The sequence below is a fragment of the Mizuhopecten yessoensis genome, unplaced genomic scaffold (genome assembly GCF_002113885.1).
Source record: "Mizuhopecten yessoensis strain PY_sf001 unplaced genomic scaffold, ASM211388v2 scaffold10389, whole genome shotgun sequence".
NCBI classification, from domain to species: Eukaryota; Metazoa; Mollusca; class Bivalvia; order Pectinida; family Pectinidae; genus Mizuhopecten; species Mizuhopecten yessoensis.
In genome coordinates, this window is record NW_018408522.1 from 132,322 (window position 1) to 156,547 (window position 24,226).

The 24,226-nt window shown below is 32.5% G+C and overlaps 1 protein-coding gene across 1 annotated transcript in view; it reads right to left on the minus strand.

The window, feature by feature from the left end:
* Positions 1–24,226, minus strand: part of LOC110460410 (titin homolog) — a 110,022-nt gene that overhangs the window by 54,555 nt on the left and 31,241 nt on the right. The window contains exons 7-12 of the mRNA XM_021513286.1: positions 12,153–12,276; positions 11,450–11,644; positions 8,530–8,634; positions 2,700–2,810; positions 1,886–2,032; positions 563–607 (exon numbers count right to left, since the gene is read on the minus strand). Of these exons, the coding sequence (XP_021368961.1) occupies positions 563–607; positions 1,886–2,032; positions 2,700–2,810; positions 8,530–8,634; positions 11,450–11,644; positions 12,153–12,276 (727 nt within the window). The remainder of the gene's footprint in view (positions 1–562; positions 608–1,885; positions 2,033–2,699; positions 2,811–8,529; positions 8,635–11,449; positions 11,645–12,152; positions 12,277–24,226) is intronic.

Sequence of the window (24,226 nt, forward strand, 5' to 3'; positions counted from 1 at the left end):
TAGATATAGAGCCAGAATCAAACAGAAGTACTTCATACAAAAATACTTTCATTACTATCTTAAATTTTCCCCACAAACTGAAATTCAATAAAATGTATCAGATATCTATGTGTAATCAAATTTATTCACAAAATTATTTCAAGAATTGATGATTATTTGAACAAAAAAGGGGGAATTGGAAAATTGAAAAAGTGATTAAATTGATACATTTAGGGCTAAGTCAAAATAACTTCATAAAACCTTTTATTAAAATCAGGTGACAGGAAACAGGAATGCTATTTACCAGGATCCCAAGGAATATATTTAATGATTTAAAAAAAAAGAAAATGAACAAAAATAAAAATAAAACTGAGTGCCATTTATAAAAGGAAATAAACAAAAGAATAAAATATAACTATTGCAAACTTTAAGCTTGAACCACAAAGACCCACAGAGGCATAATACATATTTATATATACTGGAATAAATACATGTATTGATAGAACAGAAAAGTACCAAGTTTACAAACTGGACGAGAAAATCTACTGATAGGACAAAATCACAAATTGAAAAGAAAATTTACGAGCATCAATTTCTGTTTCTGGAGATAGATGTCCATCACTGTCAGCTGTAAAACAAGGCGGCATTAACAATATTTTTTTTTTTTTTTTTTTTTTCTACTCATCTTTAGTTTACCTGTTGTTACCCAAATTTTGCAGTATCATAGAAGTATTCTGAGTTTTTAAAACTGCTTTTTCAATTTTAAGGGAGATAATTTCCTATTTGCAAAATTTTCTGCATAAAAACGATCTTAGAATTATTTAACATTTCTTTTTAACATTTTTTTTCAAAGTCTACTAACTTGTGAAAGAGAAGATATTTATATGTGATGGAAATTTAAGAAAAATATACTTCTAAAAGAAAAATAATGTGAACATATCAATTTCATAAACTTTGAATTTTTAAACAAAAAATATTTTTATCTTTATTTAAGAGTGAGTTACATAATAAAATGATTTTTTTTTTTTTTTTTTTTTACTTTTAAAGAGTTATTTCTTCAAATCTATTCTAAAAAAGAATCGATCTGTTCTTAAATTAAATTTTATTTACACATCAATTCAAATATAGCTGCATAGAAATGATAACCACATCTACAAATAGGACAAAATTAAATTAATTTAAGATCTAATAGGTAGAAAATCATTAAGAAAGTAAGAAGTGACATCTAGAAACTGCAGGCGAGTTATCAAGCTTCAAGGAAAATACGGTAAATTCTCAACTCACAATATTTTAACAGAAACATATGTAACAATATATATAAATTAACTTCTTCTAATAAGTTATCATTATCTATTTTCTACATGTTAAGCCGCAGTATACCAAAGATGATACTGAAAAATATTTATTAGTTTATTTTATCAATTAAAATTTTATCAATATTTTTTTTCTTTTCGATAGAGATGTCAACAAAACCATATTGCACAAATTTTAATAGCAGTATACCAAAGTTGAGACTGATATTTTTTTAAGTTTATTTTATCAATTAAAATTTTATTAATATTTTTTTCTTTTCGATAGAGATGTCAGCAAAACCATATTGCACAAACTTTAATAGCATTTATTTTGTAAAGCAGATTTTTAGATGGCTGGTGATCATCCAAATTACACACAACTGAATGAATTTGGGATATATTTTTCCAACCTTTATCCAAATTTATGCAAAACAACCTGACCAGCTATACAATTCCAGATGGCTGATAATAACAGATATTCATTTATCAAACAGAACAATTAATAACCAGCAAGATATTAAATCTCAGAATTGAAAATGAATTTATTTTCAAGAAAAATCACTAAAAAGCTACCTGCCCTGAGTGAGCCATCTCAAGTTACTGGAGTTACCTACCTTTCTTGGAGCCTATACTGCGTAGACTCTGGTTACTCCCCTTCCAGTGGTTACGAACAGGCCTGGCAGCTGGGACGGAATGTCCACTACCAGCCCCGAGACTTTCACTGCTGCTCTGGAGGTACGACCCTCCCGATACGGAGGGGCCTAGTTAAGGGAGACAACATATTAAACCTTTCAAAAATTACAAACAGAGAGCTGGTGATGGTTTTGTTTTACCAAGTCTGATCATTTTTATCTTATTTTGTCTGTTGCGTTCTTAATGGCGGATCAACACAGAAGAGGTCTTTAGGTCCAATAAGAGGTAGATAAAACACACGAAAGGAAACAATACCAAACAAATAAAATTTTAAAAGACAAACATCAGCTTTAATAGCAAAAGTGGCTATTAAAGCGCATACAAAATGTTTTCTTTTTATAGACACTGATTGGTTTGGTTTAATTTTGTTTCACGTGCTATTAACAGCTAAGGTCAGTTAAGGACGTGCCTCCGTGTGTTTAGTGTATGCGTGCACATTTTTTCTTCACACAACATACATGTATCATATACCTCACATTTTGACAATTTTCCCATCACAGCTGAGACAAGAATTCACCATTAATAGAACACACTGTCACTGATCACTATATCAGCAGATCATGTTTAATAGCAACTTTGTTGTTCAATGAAATTCTTGGGAGGCAACTTTATTTGAGAAGAAGCCATTTTTACATGAAATACCTCACACTTTATAATTACTGAGAAGATTTACGAAGCTTTCAGCAGCATAAAGCTTTAGGTTTTGACCTATGAGTGCCTCACTGATAGGTTTACCTTCTCCACGCCTCCGTCGGAGTTTTTCCTCCTTTCGACGACGTTCCAGGTCCATTGCCTTCTGTCGAAGTATGTCATTATCTCCCATACCCCACACTCCATCAGCCATATCTACGCAACAGATACATACGATACCAACAATTAGTTAAACACAGCGACATAGACTTTTTCAAAATTTTAAATCGTTTTTGTACAACACAAAGATCATGGATCAGTAACATCTTCAAGTAAATCTAGAAAAATTTCTTTGCACAGAAAAATACATCATCTTAATATCTTCTTCTAAAATATCGTTTACTGTAAACAGGGATACGTTCGCCCATTGATGGTAAAATCACTTTTTGCCCAATCTTAAAATGCCCTTCACATTTACTTGCTATGTATATTATGTTGTTCCCAAATGTTCACTGGAATGATAAATTCTCTCTCATAACGGAGGGTGAAAAATTAAACTGCAGGAAAATTACCGTGTATTTAAGTATTCACACATTTTTCCGCCATAGTACAAATGCAAATTTATTTGGAAACAAATCTTGTCAATCAAAAGAATGACATACAAAAAAAACTATTTCTATAAGAAAGGATACACTACGCAGTAAACAGTTAATTATTTTAATTATCATGAACTTTTTGTGATCAGTTCATTTCAAAATGTAATCTGTTGGGTGCCATCTTTCTTTAACTATTATAACTTTATTTTGATTGAAATGTCCTATTAGTCACATCAATATTTAAATTTTATGTATTAAATTATATAATAAATCATATAAATTAATTTCATTTTCTAAAAAAAAATCCATCGTAATATTCAATATATTGATTTTGAGAAATCTGCTTGAAGGTACATATATATCGCTCACATTCTGTATTAAAAATTGAAAATAAACGTTGAAAATGGAATGTAATTTCTTTTTATGTTCAGTGGAAAATATGCTTTGCAAAGCCTTGGATGTTTATTTGAATAATGAACTACTGTCCACACATATATATATATTCTGTTACATCAGTGTCCTTGGGTGTTTATTGGAGTAACTTCTATCCACATATATACACAATGTATAAATATTCTGTTACATGAGTTTCGTTGGGTGTTTATTGGAGTAACTATTATCCACATATATATATATTCTGTTACATCAGTGTCCTTGGGAGTTTATTGGAGTAACTACTATCCACATATATATACAATGTATAAATATTCTGTTACATCAGTGTCCTTGGGTGTTTATTGGAGTAACTTCTATCCACATATATACACAATGTATATATATTCTGTTACATCAATGTCCTTGGGTGTTTATTGGTGTAACTACTATCCACATATATACACAATGTATAAATATTCTGTTACATGAGTTTCGTTGGGTGTTTATTGGAGTAACTACTATCCACATATATATATATTCTGTTACATCAGTGTCCTTGGGTGTTTATTGGTGTAACTACTATCTACAATTATACACAATGTATAAATATTCTGTTACATCAAAGTCCTTGGGTGTTTATTGGAGTAACTACTATCCACATATATACACAATGTATATATATTCTGTTACATCAGTTTCGTTGGGTGTTTATTGGAGTAACTACTATCCACTTATATAAACAATGTATAAATATTCTGTTACATCAGTGTCCTTGGGTGTTTATTGGTGTAACTACTATCCACATATATACACAATGTATAAATATTCTGAAACATGAGTTTCGTTGGGTGTTTATTGGAGTAACTACTATCCAAGTATATACACAATGTATATATATTCTGTTACATCAATGTCCTTGGGTGTTTATTGGTGTAACTACTATCTACAATTATACACAATGTATAAATATTCTGTTACATCAGTGTCCTTGGGTGTTTATTGGCGTAACTTCTATCCACATATATATACAATGTATATATATTCTGTTCCATGAGTTTCGTTGGGTGTTTATTGGAGTAACTACTATCCAAGTATATACACAATGTATATATATTCTGTTACATCAGTTTCGTAGGGTGTTTATTGGAGTAACTACTATCCACATATATATACACAATGTATATATATTCTGTTACATCAGTTTCGTAGGGTGTTTATTGGAGTAACTACTATCCACATATATACACAATGTATATATATTCTGTTACATCAGTTTCGTAGGGTGTTTATTGGAGTAACTACTATCCACATATATACACAATGTATAAATATTCTGTTACATGAGTTTCGTTGGGTGTTTATTAGAGTAACTACCATCCACATATATACACAATGTATAAATATTCTGTTTCATCAGTGTCCTTGGGTGTTTATTGGAGTAACTTCTATCCACATATATATACAATGTATATATATTCTGTTACATTAGTGTCCTTGGGTGTTTATTGGTGTAACTACTATCTACAATTATACACAATGTATAAATATTCTGTTACATCAGTGTCCTTGGGTGTTTATTGGCGTAACTTCTATCCACATATATATACAATGTATATATATTCTGTTACATGAGTTTCGTTGGGGGTTTATTAGAGTAACTACTATCCACGTATATACACAATGTATAAATATTCTGTTACATGAGTTTCGTTGGTTGTTTATTGGAGTAACTACTATCCACGTATATACACAATGTATAAATATTCTGTTACATGAGTTTCGTTGGGTTTATTGGAGTAACTACTATCCACGTATATACACAATGTATATATATTCTGTTACATCAATGTCCTTGGGTGTTTATTAGAGTAACTACCATCCACATATATACACAATGTATAAATATTCTGTTACATGAGTTTCGCTGGGTGTTTATTGGAGTAACTACTATCCACGTATATACACAATGTATATATATTCTGTTACATCAGTTTCGTTGGGTGTTTATTGGAGTAACTACTATCCACATATATACACAATGTATAAATATTCTGTTACATGAGTTTCATTGGGTGTTTATTGGAGTAACTACTATCCACATATATATACAATGTATATATTTTCTGTTACATGAGTTTCGTTGGGTGTTTATTGGAGTAACTACTATCCACAATTATACACAATGTATAAATATTCTGTTACATGAGTTTCGCTGGGTGTTTATTGGAGTAACTACTATCCACGTACATATACAATGTATAAATATTCTGTTACATGAGATTCATTGGGTGTTTATTGGAGTAACTACTATCCACATATATATACAATGTATAAATATTCTGTTACATGAGTTTCGCTGGGTGTTTATTGGAGTAACTACTATCCACGTACATATACAATGTATAAATATTCTGTTACATGAGTTTCGTTGGGTGGTTATTGGAGTAACTACTATCCACTTATATACACAATGTATAAATATTCTGTTACATCAGTGTCCTTGGGTGTTTATTGGTGTAACTACTATCCACATATATATACAATGTATAAATATTCTGTTACATGAGTTTCGCTGGGTGTTTATTGGAGTAACTACTATCCACGTATATATACAATGTATAAATATTCTGTTACATGAGTTTCATTGGGTGTTTATTGGAGTAACTACTATCCACATATATATACAATGTATATATACTCCCTTACATCAGTGTAAGTGTCACCATTATGGGTATTGATTGTTGTATGTATGACTTGCGCTGCTAAATCTTCAATGGCTGATCAACTTAACAACACCTTTTTGAATATTTTAAATATGGAATATTTCTATAAATATTAAAATTCTTAGGAAAAACATTATGAAGGACTCATTAAAATGATTATATAAAACAGCTCTCATAAAAAATGATTGTATTATTTTGAAGGTTTTTATTTTTAAAAAAATGTTAATGACATGTTAAGCTGTCAAAGTATCAAACAACTGACCCGAAGCTGATTTGATTGTTTACTTGTTTATTAATGTTGTGTATAGATCTAGTCGCCTAGCAATGACAAGGTTTAACATTTATGGTTAAGTGACAAGAGGCCCAGAGGGCCTGTATCGCTCACCTGAATATTTAAGCAGTCATAGCAAAATATTCTCATTAAACATATATTGTACTACAAATATTTCCCTCGCAAACTTTGTTGGCTCCATCTGTTGAAATTACCAGACAAATATTATTAAAAGATTCTACGTTATTGGTTCTTCTTCAGAAATTGTTTGACATCTTTTCCCCTGTGACCTTGTAAGTAGGTCAATGTCATTTTCCTTCTCAAACTTTTGAGTTCTATCTAAAGATTTAGCTACCAGCCAAATCTTATGAATCCATTCCTAGGAAGTTAAATCAATGAGTTGTCAAGAGTTATCGTCAAAACTCTAGGCTGTTCCAAACTGACTACCTACCGTTCAACCAAACAGTGAATCATTTGCCTCAAAAAAGGCTTTCATTAACAGATGGGTTTTTAATATTGGGATAAAAGGACTATTTTTATGTTTTAACTGGTTTAGCTAAGAGGTTCAGGACAAAACAAATCTGGTTACTCCATGTGAAATAGTATAGTGGACAAACCTTTTCAAAAGTTAAGGTCAAAGGTCAAAGCATATGTCACAGTGAGATCATAGTGACCTTATTCTTGCACTCTGCGCTCTGTCATCCAAAGATGCCCTTGTACACCAAATCTGATTACGGTACTCAATGTGAAATAGTATAAAAGATATGCCCCGGACAAACCTTTAAGGTCAAAGGTCAAGTCAAAGGTCACAGTGACCTTATTCTTGCACTCTGCACTCTGTCATCCAAAGATGTCCTTGTACATCAAATCTGGTTACGGTACTCAATGTGAAAAAGTATAGAAGATATGCCCTTGACAAACCTTTTCAAAAGTTAAGGTCAAAGGTCAAGTCATTGGTTAGGGTGAACTTATTCTTGCACTCTACCATCCAAAGATGTCCTTGTACAACAAATCTGGTCACTCCATATTAAATAGTAAAGAAGATATGCCATGGACACACCTTTTCAAAAATTAAGGTCAAAGCATAGGATACAGTGAGGTCATAGTGAGCTATTCTTGGACTCTCTACTCCGTCATCCAAAGATGTCCGTGTACGCCAAATCTGCTTACTCTAGCTGAAATCGTACAGAAGATATGCTTTCGGCAACCTTTTTCAAAAGTGAAAGTGAAGTCATAGGTCACAGTGACCTAATTCTTGCACTCTGCACTCCGCCATCCCAAGATGTCCTTGTACACCAAAACTGATTACTCAAGGTGAAATAGTATAGAAGATATGTCCTGGACAAACTTCTCAGATGCATGCAAACCTATAGTACCCTCCCCTGGAAACCGATGGGGACTAATTAATGGTCATTATCAGTAAAAAATGCTTGGATTAATGGCAGATATTTTAGATTTGTACTTACTTGAACTAGTTTATTATTAGATTTACATTTCCTGGCATTGTTTTATCAAAAAAAAGTTTCACAGACATAAGCCAACTTTATTCGTGATTAAAATAAAAATAATTCACAATAACGATACTTTGATATAGAATTTCAAAACAATGAATTTAATTTTAAATTAAATTTTAAATCAATGCTTTTCTGTAAAAACATGGTCTGTAATAACGTTCTCTCTGAAATTGTTTGAAGTTTCAACAAACTTATTTACCCTTGTGATCTTGAAAGCGGGTCTTTTAAATATTTTACTAAACAATTCCTGAAACTACACAAACCAATTTAAGTTTGAATTTTCTGTTTCTTAAACCAGATTTCTTTCAAAAACAATCATTCAATGGTCAAATAAAGCAATGTCAACATAAAAACATTCAAAAGTCACATTGCATTTAAAGGGCCAAACTATAAATCTGAAAATCAGAAACATGCTATATCAAATCAACACAGTTATCTGCCCTTGTTTGACGTTACCTTGCGAATCCTCCTCAGCCTGTGTGTTGAGGCCGGGTTCTTGCGCTCCGTGTGTGGATAGGAATGTGTGCTGGGGGGTAGGTGGTTGAACGCTCACTAGAGGGACTAAACAGACACAGAGGCGTGTAACAAGGTTAGGCACAAGCTGGGGTCAAAGGTCAGTTCTCTTACCAAAAGGTTCTAATCTGCTGGTCCCATTGTGAAATGTTGAATATAAGACTCGCACAAATATTTATGCTTTTATAGATATTTATGAATTTTAAATACTTTTTGATGCTCCAAATTTTTATGCTTTTCATTATTTTCCAAACTTTTTGACAGTAAATTTTGAGAATAAAATATTTACCGGTAGGTACAATTTAGTCGTCATTTTAAGTAAAAATATGTGAATTTCTTCAATATTTTTTCAAGTGAAAATGCATCTGTTCAAAAGGGCGGAATCAGGATTATGATATTATAAAGCATGAAACATTGAAATATTTTAAAGATCTTCTCATCTTATTATCTAGAATAGTCAGAACTAAGTTAACATATTATATGGGGATAATTATACATTGTCATAACCTCAAGACATATTATAAAATTGAACTACCATCAAATTCATAGGCTTTTTGAGAAATTTTAGATTTTATTTTAAATGGATTTGAAAATCAGTTTAAATGCTAATAAACAAATGGTACTTTTCAACAATATATGTTTGGGTAAGGCCAGAAAAATTATGATCATGTTTTTAAAAAAAAAAATAGTACAAGATCCTCCAAGCAGTCCAAGATTTAAAACCCCAAAATTTGTGCAGCAGATTAGAACACTTTTAGAGAACTACTTTTCCATGCGTATATAGCACTAATTAACAGCGGGTGATGCGGCATTGCAAACACAGTGTATTCAGATCTGTATACTTATAACACAGAAGCAAAGAGGTTTTTCTGAGGTTTCTTAATTAAGAACTCTTTTAGCAGGAGAAGTATGTCATAGTAGTAAGGTGACGTGTATCCTTTACAATTTATATGATAAAAGGATTTTCATATAATTGTATATTTAAAAATATCACTACATGTATTTAGCTCTTGACTTCTGTGTTTAATACAAAATGGCAGGTCTTTTCTATCACAAAATTTTTAACATTTGTATCAAGATCAAAAGTGTTTAAATTAAATATATTCAATCTCATTTTAGTTTAAAATTACATATGTATAAATTATAGAAGATATAAATTGAAAATTGATTTTTCAATAAAAAATACAATTTGCATTCTTTTGATCTTGATGATAAATGTCAAAAACTGTAATGCAACAATCATTCAGCATTGAATATAACACATGCAATTTCCTTTTTAATAAATTATAAAGCAAGGAACACCTAACTTATGTGTTCAACTATAATAACTATATCTTGTGGTCTCTACATTGAAACTACTACCATATAAATACATGCATTCACAATTTCTGTGTTGTAATATAAGTATTGCTAAAGAAGAAAGAATTTCTGTGTAGTAGTATAAGTATTGCTAAAGAAGAAAGAATGAAAAGTCTTATGAAAGAATTTGGAAGACAGAAGAATACTAACTTTAAAGTTGAAAGTAAGAAGAAATAAGACACTAAGTGATGAATGTTTAATTGCCACTACAAACAGACAATCATAAAATAAATACCCAACACCAAAAAACTTTCCATTTTAATTCTATACTTTAATCCTAGAGCCAATCAATTATTTAAACATTAATATTAACCAGGATATTCCATTAAATTCATGTTAAATATGACCAATCACCACAAAGAAAAAGACCAACCAATCATAATACCATTTTCTAAGAATTCAAAACAAACATCTTTAGACACAAATCAAAAACTACCCCAAATTCACAAGTGAACTAGTATAAATGTTAGCTCTATTTTTTTAAAAATACATGTTACTTTTTTTCCTGATTTATTCATAAATATTTTGTAATTAATGAAACAATTTTGAATGAAATCCATAGGGCATATATATTGAATATTTGTACCTGCCTCAAATTTCAAGAAATTAGCATTAAAAGTTTAAATTTCCAAGATACATTATGTATAAGTTAACATTTTATCAGTATCAACTTTTGGAAAACTTTTTTTTTATTTATGGGAATTTTGATCGGATATATCAAATGTTTTTTTTTTTTAAATTCCTTGAATTTTGATTTAACATATTTCTTAAAGGTTAATTATACATCAGGATTTAAGAAGGGTTTGGGGAGGGTGGAAGGGGATGGGTGGCTTAAGCAAAACGTTAAAACAGGGAATAATTATACCAGGTCAAAATGTTAAGAACCAACAAGTTTAGCTTGGCGTACATGTGTCATATAACCAAGTTAAAATTAAAACAAGGGTGGGGCAAAAAAATGCATGTGTATAACTCGGTTAATTGGTATATTTTAAAGCAAAGTTAGTGTTCCCGTCACCACATTAACGAAACCTGCTCCCGTAAAACAAATCACCAATCAACACTGATAACTAAACACGACAGATTTTGGACATTGAAACAGAGGTTAAGGTACCTTCACATTCCATAAATGTTATCAAACAATTATTTTTTAAAGAAAATATAATTTCAGTTTAACTACGTAGATACAATTTGAAGAAATCTAAAAAAAAAAATCTGGTAACTTATTCTCAATTTTAGCAGCAATTGCAAAATAAACAGATCACAAATTTCATGAATTGAGAAATTATAACAGTGATTCATGCTATTCCTGACAAAGTTAATCTGATAGACCATTTATGAGCATTGCCATTCCTGTAATGTGAAGATACCATAAATATAATAGACAGAACAATGTACAGTATAAAGCAAGATAAAAGAAATCATCTACCTTGAAAAGAGAAAGATAATTGTGTAATATAAATATTTATATAAATATACAAATCAATTTTATACAGAGTTGTCCTACCTGCTTCATTGCCAATAGGTGGCAGCACCACAGGAGGGATGTTGGTCTGTTCACGGCTGGCTTCCCCTATTGGTGGGAGGGGCAGGGTCCCAGAGATGTGTGGAAGGGTGGTTGGGGACGAATCTCCGGCACGCATCGCAACAACCGGCACATTTCCAATATATTCCTTGTCATCTCGGGAAGAGCCCAAAGACCCTTGTAGCAAGCACAGGGGTGAAAGGTTACAAAGGGTATCAAATTGTATACAAACACTGTGGTAAAATTGGACTCGGACAAAAAGAAATTCAGCCTACAGTACCTGAAAATTAGCGACCTCTACGGCAAGTTTAAAGATTTAGCTAAGAAAACTTATGCAGCTTTAAGATATAAACGGCAAACTTAAATAGATAAAAACTTGATTTATAACTAAAGGACTAGTGGCAAGAGGCCCACAATAACATTGCTTAACTTTTTCAATAACTTGAATTACTGTTAACAGTATATGTAAGGATAAATCTATATTTCATATTTTTATTTTTTTATTTTTCCCACTGTGTTGTTAAAATCTATGGGTCTCTTTGTGCAAAATTTAAGCATATCCAGATTTCTGTGAGTCATGCAAAATCTATGACTACAGGACTCTGGACTCCCACGTAAATTTATCACTGTATATCTGCATTGAATAGTCTTTATTCATTATCAAATTCAATAACCAAAAACTCACTTTTTCCCTTGCTGCCCCTTGACCTTCTGGTCTTGCCCTTGAATGACCCGGAATGTTCAGAGGACTTGTCATCAACGAAATCTGTGTCCAGTAAGTTTTTCTTTTTCTGTCCATCTAGCAATGACTGCAACAACATCAGCAGAATGGTCACAACAACGTTACAAGGATCACAACATCAGCAGAATGGTCAAAACAACGTTATATATTTATCACAACATCAGCAGAATGGTCACAACAATGTTACAATGATAACAACATCCGCAGAATGGTCACACGACATTACGATGATCACAACATCAGCAGAATAGTCACAACAATGTTACAAGGATCTCAACATCAGCAGAATGGTCAAAACAACGTTATATATTTATCACAAAATCAGCAGAATGGTCACAACAATGTTACAATGATAACAACATCAGCAGAATGGTCACAACAACATTACAATGATCACACCATCAGCAGAATGGTCACAACAACATTACAATGATCACACCATCAGCAGAATGGTCACAACAACATTACAATGATCACACCATCAGCAGAATGGTCACAACAACATTACAATGGTCACAACATCAGCAGAATAGTCACAACAATGTTACAAGGATCTCAACATCAGCAGAATGGTCAAAACAACGTTATATATTTATCACAACATCAGCAGAATGGGCACAACAATGTTACAATGATAACAACATCAGCAGAATGGTCACACGACATTACGATGATCACAACATCAGCAGAATAGTCACAACAACGTTACAATGATCACAACATCAGCAGAATAGTCACAACAATGTTACAAGGATCTCAACATCAGCAGAATGGTCAAAACAACGTTATATATTTATCACAACATCAGCAGAATGGTCACAACAATTTTACAATGATTACAACATCAGCAGAATGGTCACACGACATTACGATGATCACAACATCAGCAGAATGGTCACAACAACTTTCCAATGATCACAACATCAGCAGAATGGTCACAAAAACATTACAATGATCACAACATTAGCAGAATGGTCACAACAACATTACAATGATCACACCATCAGCAGAATGGTCACAACAACATTACAATGATGACAACATCAGCAGAATGGTCACAACAACATTACGATGATCACAACATCAGCAGAATGGTCACAACAATGTTACAATGATAACAACATCAGCAGAATGGTCACACGACATTACGATGATCACAACATCAGCAGAATGGTCACAACAACTTTCCAATGATCACAACATCAGCAGAATGGTCACAATAACATTACAATGATCACAACATCAGCAGAATGGTCAAAACGATATAAATTTATCACAACATCAGCAGAATGGTCAAAACAATGTTACAATGATTACAACATCAGCAGAATGGTCACAACAACGTTTCAATGATCACAACATCAGCAGAATGGTCACAACATCATTACAATGATTACAACATTAGCAGAATGGTCACAACAACATTACAATGATTACAACATCAGCAGAATGGTCACAACAACGTTTCAATGATCACAACATAAGCAGAATGGTCACAACAACGTTTCAATGATCACAACATCAGCAGAATGGTCACAACAATGTTACAATGATAACAACATCAGCAGAATGGTCACACGACATTACGATGATCACAACATCAGCAGAATGGTCACAACAACGTTACAATGATCACAACATCAGCAGAATGGTCAAAACAACGTTATAAATTTATCACAACATCAGCAGAATGGTCACAACAACTTTACAATGGTCACAACATCAGCAGATTGTTCACAATAACATTACAATGATCACAACATCAGCAGAATGGGCACAACAACATTACAATGATCACACCATCAGCAGAATGGTCACAAAAACATTACAATGATCACAACATTAGCAGAATGGTCACAACAACATTACAATGATCACACCATCAGCAGAATGGTCACAAAAACATTACAATGATCACAACATCAGCAGAATGGTCACAACATCATTACAATGATTACAACATTAGCAGAATGGTCACAACAACATTACAATGATCACAACATCAGCAGAATGGTCACAAAAAAACATTACAAATTGATCACAACATTAGCAGAATGGTCTTTGAAAGATTGAGGGATCTGATGGAGGTATCTGATGTCAATGTGAACAACATACCAAATGGCCATTTAAATGGGAGTGAATTTGGATGTGTGATCTGATATTTGTAATGTGACACTAATTAATGTGGTAAGACAATATAAGAAATCACAAAAAATCAAATGACACAGGTGATCTCTCTAGATATGTGATCTCTCAAGAAATGGAATCTCACAAAACATGTGATCTCTCAAGACATGTGATCTCTCAAGGCAGGTGATCGCTAAAGGCAGGTGATTTCTAAAGACATATTATCTCTCAAGACATGTTATCTCTTAAGTCAGGTGATTTCTAGAGACAGGTGATCTCTAAAGACAGGTATTCTTTCAAGACATGTGATCTCTTAAGTCAGGTGATCTCTAAAGACATATTATCTCTCAAGACAGGTGATCTCTCAAGACATGTTATCTCTTAAGTCAGGTGATCTCTAGAGACAGGTATTCTCTCAAGACAGGTGATCTCTAAAGACAGGTATTCTCTCAAGACAGGTGATCTCTTAAGACAGATATTCTCTTAAGTCAGGTGATCTCTAAAGACTGGTACCATCTCAAGACATGTGATCTCCACAAAAGTGAGATTTCTCAGGACATGTGATATCTCAAGACATTGTGATCTCCATATGCAAAAAACATGCGATCTCTCAAGACATACTATCTCAAAATAAATGTGATCTCCAAAGATGTTATATGACTCAAGATAGCTCATCTAAATAACAAATGATTTGTAAATAGAATTTGTTAGAAATGGGATGTAATCTGATCACTGTTTATCTTTTAAGAATGTTAATAATATAATCTCTCACAGCAGTTTTTCTACATTGACAATTGTTTTCTGATCAGACAGTCTATTTTATACCCGTTTTCTGATCAGACAGTCTATTTTATACTTGTTTTCTGATCAGACAGTGTATTTTATACTTGTTTTCTGATCAGACAGTCTATTTTATACCTGTTTTCTGATCAGACAGTCTATTTTATACTTGTTTTCTGATCAGACAGTCTATTTTATACTAGGCTAAGGATATCATAATAGACAGGTGGCCTATCTAGGCAACTGATCTGTGAAAGAATGACAGTATTATTTTTTGACATTTTGTTTCCCTTGACCATCTTTCTGGCAGTCAAAATGTTTCTAAAGAAAGAAATCTGTAAAGGAATTTGAATCAAACAAAAGAGAACCTATATTTCTTCATCATATCTCAATTGACTTGAGATAAACCCTTACAATGAACAACTGTTATCTCCAAACAAATAAAATTAACTAAAATATAAAAGGAGGTTTGATTTTTTACTGACAATGATTTTGTAGTGTATGACATCCAATGAAAATTGGAAACAGTGTAGAATTATTGTCCTATATGTTCATTTAGGATCTATATGAGTAGAAAGTATTAAGTACTGAAACCTTGTATAAATAATTTAATTTGCCGATTTTAATTTCGCTAATTGATGACAACTTACTCTCAGCTTGGCCTGTGACCTCAGTATCTTTAGAATGAGCACATGACGTCTGTAAATACGCGCTTTAGAATAAGTCAGGTCCCCAGGAGGGAACAATCCAATCCTCAAATCACGGTAAAACATGGTTACCAAACACACGTAAATACTGCGTCTCCTGATGTACAAACTTAACTGTCATAGCTGTTCAATTTTTCCTCTCTTAAATTCATTATTTATACACAAAGTTAAAGTACTTATTAATAAATAATTGATGTTTTAAAAGCTGTTAAAATTTGTTTCCTTATATCCATCAAATTATCCTCCTGAAGGCAGCCATTTTTAGGTTGTCAAGGTTACACAATTTCAACACAAAGATGAACGTATTCCAGGCAGATTCACATGATCTAGCTAGTCTTTTAATTTTGACAAATATTTTTTGGAAAAGGTTTCAAAAATATTCCAGTTTTAGAATTTTTAACCTCATCACACAAATATCCTCTTTAAACTATAACCCTTTAGAATTTTATCACAATTTTAAATTAAATCAAATTTTAAAACCTAACTTAATTTAAAACCTTCATTTTTCTTTTTTTCTTTCTAAATCCATGTTTAAATTTCCTTAGAAACACACATAAGTCATAAATTCACAGCAGATTCCTATACAGATAAAATCCACACAAAACTCGACACCGACTACTTGAATTAGTTTCTTAAACTGATCCATCCAAGAATAGCAGTCTACCTTGATAACTGAGCAATAACGGTGGGCTGACGTCAAATTTAGGCAACACAGCTTTCAACCAAGACCATGTTCTAAACCTTGCAAGCTTCTGTTAAAATTTTCTTAAATCTAAAAAGTCATCTAAAAAACTTTTTTAAAAATGTTTATATTTCAGGTATATTTGCTTCACATTAGTTCAACTTTGAATCCCAAAATGACTTCTTTAACTATAGAAGTTAATATTTTTTTAAAGTATTTTAAACAAAAATTTTGCCAGATATTTATCTTAAAGCTAACTAGCCGAATCAACGTTAAACCCCAGAGGATAAAACCATTCAAGACATTTACAATTTCAATTAATGAACATTTATTCATTACCACCATTGTCCAGAAATTGACCACTTTAAAGTAAAGTCGGTTTCCGACGTCGTCCACGTGTCTTTGTGGAAATGAAAATAGAGGGTCTGAAAGCTTTCGTCGCTGTTAAGCTAGGTAAACGTTCCCTTTAATACACATTTGTGAAGGTGACAAAGCTCGCTTCCTTCAAATACACACTAGAACATAACACACAAACAGACTGCTGTTGATTAATTTATCTAAAATACCTGTGATGTTGACTTTCATTTTTGAAAAGATAGTATGAAAAGGCTACATGTTTTCTATAAATCAAAGACACCGCTTTATAAAAACATGTTTTAGAATGTAAATACCTTTTTCAGTATAAACACACAGAGTGTTTGGATAAAAATAGACCTTTTGTAAATGTGTTTTTCGACTGAACTTGATTTTAAAGTTCATAGACATGTATTCAAAAGCTATAAAAAATGTTGACATAAAATAAAACAACGAAAATTTTATAAACAAATAAATTATAGTAATTCCGGATTTCTGTTAGTCCTATCGTATGTTAATAAAGTCAGGAGTGTAACTTAGATCTCCTTAGCACTTGTGTGTTTGGGAGCCAACACCTTTCATATATATATATATGAAAATATAACAGAAGGAAACATTGGCTGAGTTTATAGGGCGATCTCACTGAAATGTCAATATTGAGACGTTTCTAAAAATAGCCTACCAGACCACACTTTCTAGATCGGAAGACACCACACATTCTAGATATGCAGACTACCACTATTGTTTTGCTTAATAATATAATGTTTCAAAGCAACTCAAATTAATTGACAAAATAACTTGAGACTACCTTTTTAAAATAACATGGAACATTCTGTCAATCTAAATCTTTTCTATGGTTTGCATTTAATAAAGGACACTCAATCAATATAAATATATACAGTTATCTCCCCTTAATTTCTTTTGGATACAACTGTATATGAAGCACAGTTGGGCCAATTAAGCACTTCCACTGAAATAAAAAGTGGTTCTGAGTTGGTTAGAGAGATTTCTAACAATGTGAAGTCCAGGGTTCAATCCCGGTCTAGCCCCTTTAAATGTTTTACTCTCAAACCACTGTTGTTGATCATGTTTTGTTTGTTGTTTTTTTGGGGTTTTTTAAAGTCATAAAAATCCTGCAAGGTATGGTTTTCTTTGCAGAAATTATCTATCAAAGCTATATATAACCTTGCTAGATAAAACACTTTCCAATGAGGAGTTGCAGATCTTGGCAGTGGAACAGAGATCCTTAAGTGTTGTTGATACATTTTTTTAAATTAAATTTTGTTTAAGTTAACCAGTGAGTTTGGAAGTGTTTCATCAAAAAAGAGAATTTTATACTTCTTAACGAAACATGATTTTTGTCCAAAATTTCATTTAAATGTGCATATTTTTCTCTCTATTTCAAATAGGGAACTGAGGACAAATAGGACTTCAAAAATACACAACAGGGAAGTATATATACCGTACAAGTAGTAAACAAGTCTTAACAGCCCATGTGTGAATCAATCTTATTGTTAGTTATTTTTGTATACCAAGTTTTTATTTTACCAACAAGCTCGTCATTTTCTTATTCATTCCCTATCACGGACAACATGACACAGCTAAATACATGTAGGTGTTCCGCATATCTGTCAATAATTACAGCATAATAACATCGTATCATGCACGTCGGTTTGTTACGATAATATATACACCCATAATTTAAGGCTAAATGCTCATATCTTTTTTCATATTTTAGGTTAATGGTTACAAATAATGTAGACCTTAGTATTCATAACCACTGATAATAAAACCATTCAAAAAAAGAAAATTAAAAAGCTTCAGAACATGTGATAAATAGCAATTACCGGTAACTCTCTGTAACCATGGTCAATAATACTAGGCAATCAAAACATATTTTATATCTATTATAAATCAGTGTTACAGTCAGCCCTATTTCTCTATTTAATCAGTGATAGGCCATATAAATCTGTCAACATTTATTTTTTTTGCGATATAAAATTACCTGAAGTAATGATTCCATTTCAAAACACTGGTTTAAGATGCAAGGCATGAGGTATTTAAAACTCAGCACTCAGAAAGATATCAGTCTCTCTCTAGATAACTTACTAAATATGTTAATGTTGCCCATTTGTACAGCTGTGTAGACTGAAACAATCTGATTCTTGTTCCAGGACACAAAAATAAACTGAAACTGCTGGCCCTGCAGTGTGTTTTGATTTTAAAATGTCCCGATAGTCAATTATATGTCCCCTAGCTATGTGTTAATATTTTGTTCTCCAATAGTAGAACATCTCTGCATTTCAGCTTTATTAGTACTGATAACATTTGTATATCACAGAAGAAAAAGTACCTAGTATGTGTTTGGCAGCTATCTATACACTATGATTAAGATTTCTAAGGTCAGTAAAGAATTCACGATACCAATACCCCATTTATCATAACAGGATCAGACCATTGTTCACCTTACCATCATATGTGTGAGAATATGACTGTCGACCACGACTGGGGGTAGAAGACCAGACCCAAGACGTCGCAACTTTTGACGGTCTTCAAGGTCTGCACTGTATTTCAGGAAAACATTGCGGCATTCACGTCTCTTTTCTTTGGAACGTTGGAGTAGTGAATTTCTGGGTCGGCGTCTTTGCTGTCGGCCGAAACGACGTTGAACAAGTCTGATATATTCTTTGTTTTCGTTGCTATTTTCCGTTCTTTTCAACTGAGTATCACTATTCCATTTCTGTACATTTTCTCTTCTGTCATCAAACTTTGAACTTAAACCTTCGTCATGCTGATCAATATTGCTATCCAGTTCTTTGTTATATCCAGTTTGAAGGACTGGTGGTTTGTTCTCAGAATTAGCACCATCAGACAAATCAGTGTACCTAGAATGTCCAGTTCTACGATGATCCAATTCGTTACTGTATTTAGAATATGTTCGATGGTGATGTAGTTTACGATCATCTCTATCGTCACTATATTTAGAGTACACTGTTCGCAAATGAAGATTTTCAAAACGGTCATCCCTTTCGTCACTATATTTAGAATGCACACTACGGAAATGATGCTTTCCAATACGATCATCTCTTTGGTCACTATATTTAGATTGTACTCTACGAGCATGGTGATTTCCAGAGCGATCATCCCTTTCATCACTATATTTAGGATTCAAATTACGGAAATGATGATTTTTGATACGGTCATCTGATTCGTCGCTATATTTAGAATGTACACTACGTTGCTGCAAATGTCGACTACGATCGTCTTCACTATTAAATGATGTGACACTATGGCGACGAAAAATCTCTTCTTTGTCGTTATTGATGTCTGGAAGTTTTGTACAACTTGACTGAAACATTTTCTCTCGTTTCAAGACGACCCTTCGGTGCCCTTTTCTCTCATCAACAACCCTACTGTAGCCATCTTTAGGATGGCGTTCCTGATCTTCATCATGATGAAGCTTTGATCGCTCCTGTTTCCCATCTTTGTCATTCTTTGAAAGGATGATCGAGTGTTGCCTCTGAAGGCGTTTCAATTGTCTGTGTAAAATACTTGACCCCTTTGGCCGCGTTGCCTTATGATCCTCTATTGGGTCAAACGACCCCGGCTGATAGGTCGGCTTTGGCAGTATCGGAAATTGGACAGCAGAAACGCGACTGTTAATGGCAACCATTTTGATTTTTACTTAAATAAATATCAACTACACTCTGTGATCAAGATACATAATGTCTTTTTCCTGTGGTAAATTTTCCGCTGAGTTTAGGTTATAAAAATGTCTTAAATGATATTTCATTGCTTTTGAAACAAGTTCTTTGATACATTAAATCAATATTTCACATTCCACCCAAATTCATGTCACATCCATGTTGTAATCTGGGAAGAAACATTCATGCACTGCAGTACCATTCCATATATATACATCTGATCTCATCAAATTAAGAAAGAGGAACCATCTCAGTTAGAGATACACATCATTAGTGCCTGTAAAATTCAAATCTTTGTATGAAACAAACTTTTATCAGAATCACAGAAGACACTGTTCTTGGCAAGATCAATTGTTTTCATTCATGGTACATTTTCTAGCTCTGATGTCGAAATAAACAACACTGGTTTTTTTCTCTAGATCTGCACTCTAGTTGAAGTAACTCAGCTGCTATTCTTGATGAAGATTTCTGCAAGGAAAGTTCAAAATGCAACAAACATTGCAAGGAGTTCAAACTGCTTATAACGTTTGATGTTAAATGAGTCAAATTAAATGCCTTGCACAATTGTGTGGAATATCATTAATCATGATTTACCAGTCTGCTCAGCTCAGTTACTTTGTGTAAAATGTAATATTCATGTCGAATTTTTAAAACCTTTTCTACACACTGAGTATCAATAATGAGGAGGATTCAACGTTATACACAGGTATTGGTTTTACAAAGACACTTGGCTGTCACACAACAGTTATGAACCATCTTTTTTAACATATTAGTCTAAAATTTCAAAGGGAGTATAAGATAGAAATAAACTAGAAAATGTCTGTAAGACACGAATGCCCCCGTCACAATGTGAAATAAGTTTCAGTGTTTGATGTTTGATGGAACGGGACAGGATGGATATGGGCAACACTATATACCCCCCCCCCCCTGTTTTATGGTGGGGGCATACAAACGAGGGTTCTAAGTATGGAACCTTGAGTACAGGTCTGAAATTTCAAAGGGAGATAATTTAAATATAAAACAGGAGGGGTCTAAGTATGGAACCTTGAGTGACACCTTATCAGCCAATATTTATTTTTGAAAATCCTGCATTATCAGACAATATTTGTATAACAAATCCTGCATTAACTGTTGATATCTACGTTAACACGACCCAAACGTGTAACTTGAGATGTCAAATGGAGTTACAACAACTCAATTAGCTTCAACACTAACCACTGATATTTCAAGCATAGATGTTGATACCAAAGTTCAAGAAGCTTATGAAATTTAAACTATCTACTTCATTTTATAAATACTTATATTTAGATTGTCCATGCCTTATAGACATATATCCTTCTCTCACTCAGTTCGACCCTAAACTGTTGTCAAGATTTTTTAATTCTTTTTTTTTGTTTAACGCGGATTACCAACAGTCCAAGGGCTACGAGTTGCTTTCCTCAGATTTTGGGGAAGATTTCTGCTTAAATGGACTAGTGTTGTAAATATTTTTTTAATGAAATAGATGAAAATATTTCATTTGATATTAGGTTAAAAAAATAACAATTCATATCGACCTCATCCACCCCAGGGCTGTACAATTTCACAGTAAGAGTACTAGCCTCCCCCCATGTTGATTTTGAAAAGTCTGACAACCCCACTATAGCATAAATCTTCTAGCCCTGGCATCAGGGTAATTTATAACTGCATTGCTTATCCCTGAACTTATGGTGTTTTAGTATGCAGGAAGAAAATACATGTAGCTAGATCTTCTAAATTCCATAAAATCAAATCCTTTCAATCCGATATTCTGTCGATCTTTAACCTATATATCACCTTCGACTATGGTGTTACCCGTGATTCCTTTCAATTGATACAGATTCCATTAAATTACTGACATAAATGTCCAGCAATCATATTTGCTATTAGGCTACTTGTACTACTACCGAGGACATGGCAATATATTCTGTACTGTATATATAATACACCTGTAATGATTGATTGGGAAGCTAATACTTTATACACGCTGTTAAAAACTACAACCAAATTTGTGTATTGGATTTGATCTTATATAGTTGATTAAGTAAAAAAATAAAATCCCTATCTTTTTTAAATCATAATAATTATCAAAATATTTTGTAAAATATATTGTATAACAAAAATAATGTAAAAAATAAAATCCCTATTTTTTTATGATTTTTTTTATTGAATTCCTCTACAGAAATATTGTATAACAAGAATACATTGTATGGTCATCTTGAATGGCGTTATCATGTAATCGTGGAATAAAGGTTGTTTGTAACAGGACTCACCGTAAGTTAATGTAGCGTGCCAATGGTACAGTTCACATTACTATACTCTGTATAAGCCAAACAAACGGTTTTGCTTACCTACGATATATCAGTCATGTATTTATTTAGATTGTTTTTCAGATTTGTTGATTTTGCCAACAACTGAAATCAAAAGCTTGTTTAAATCGCCCGGTAAATATCGCCCATACTTTTATATTCAGTCTAAGGCCTATATTGTCTTCCCTTTATGTACATATAAACCTTACCTGGCTTTAAATTCTTTTTCAAAGTTCAAAAATACTCTAAACAATTTGGACTAAATCAGACGGTCAACATTATTGAAGAGTCAATACCTGTCCATTTGACAGGTAAGCCTACCTATATATAATGGCCAGGTAGGTAAGACAAGGTGGGGTTAAGAAATTGACCTCAATGACTTTATCTTTCTCAAACAAAATATTGAATGACTTCTACAATGAACAAGGGACGTCAATTTCAAAACTGTGTCGAACAAACTATTGGGGCTGATAAAAGTTAATTAACTTGAAGCCTTCTACAAGTATATGCAGGTGCTCTGGTTCAGGTAGCATAACATATTGGCTTTAGTTCATTTGTATTTAGGCTAACACGTCATATCGTAATACAAAATTATATTAACATTGTATACACTTGACAGAAATTAATTTCATAAAGCAATGCTTATCAATCATACACTGGCAAAAGAAATATTTCATTTTTAAATTGATTAAAAAACCTATGCTTTATAATGTACATTTTGGGTATTATTGGGTACTTGTCCATTAACTTACATCTATATTACTGAAGACTAGTATTTATAGGCCTCCAGTTTTACCAAAAATACATCTACCAACGTTTGATGTTTCCTGCAGATTGTTAACTCATAAAATAAAGATTAAATACATATTTGAGAAATGTGGAAAAAAATATTCATCCAATATACATGTAATATTCAATTTTTAAGGTTAGGAGTGGGAGGAAAAATATTTTTTAATTCTTAGTTTCCAGATCATTTCATATACAATACTTTACCCTGGAAAACATACCTTTATTAAATTCAATGTTCGGTAAACTAGAGTATCACAGGGTTGTATTTAGGGACGTGAAACATTCTAATCCTATGATAACTCACTATCATTCTATAATAACTTTGCAATTAATGGAATTGTTTGTTTTTGTATGCAGGTGTTCAAAATCTCCAAAATATTAAAGGATGTTACAGAGTTAAAGTAGAAAGCTAATTTGTATATGGGTTTTAACTGATAAGATGGTTAAAAAGAATTGGGATAAAATCAAGGAAAGTTTAACTAAAAACTTCAGACAAAAATTTGGCCCTGTCAAAATCTACCCCTGCATCAAGAGTTATCGTTCCCTA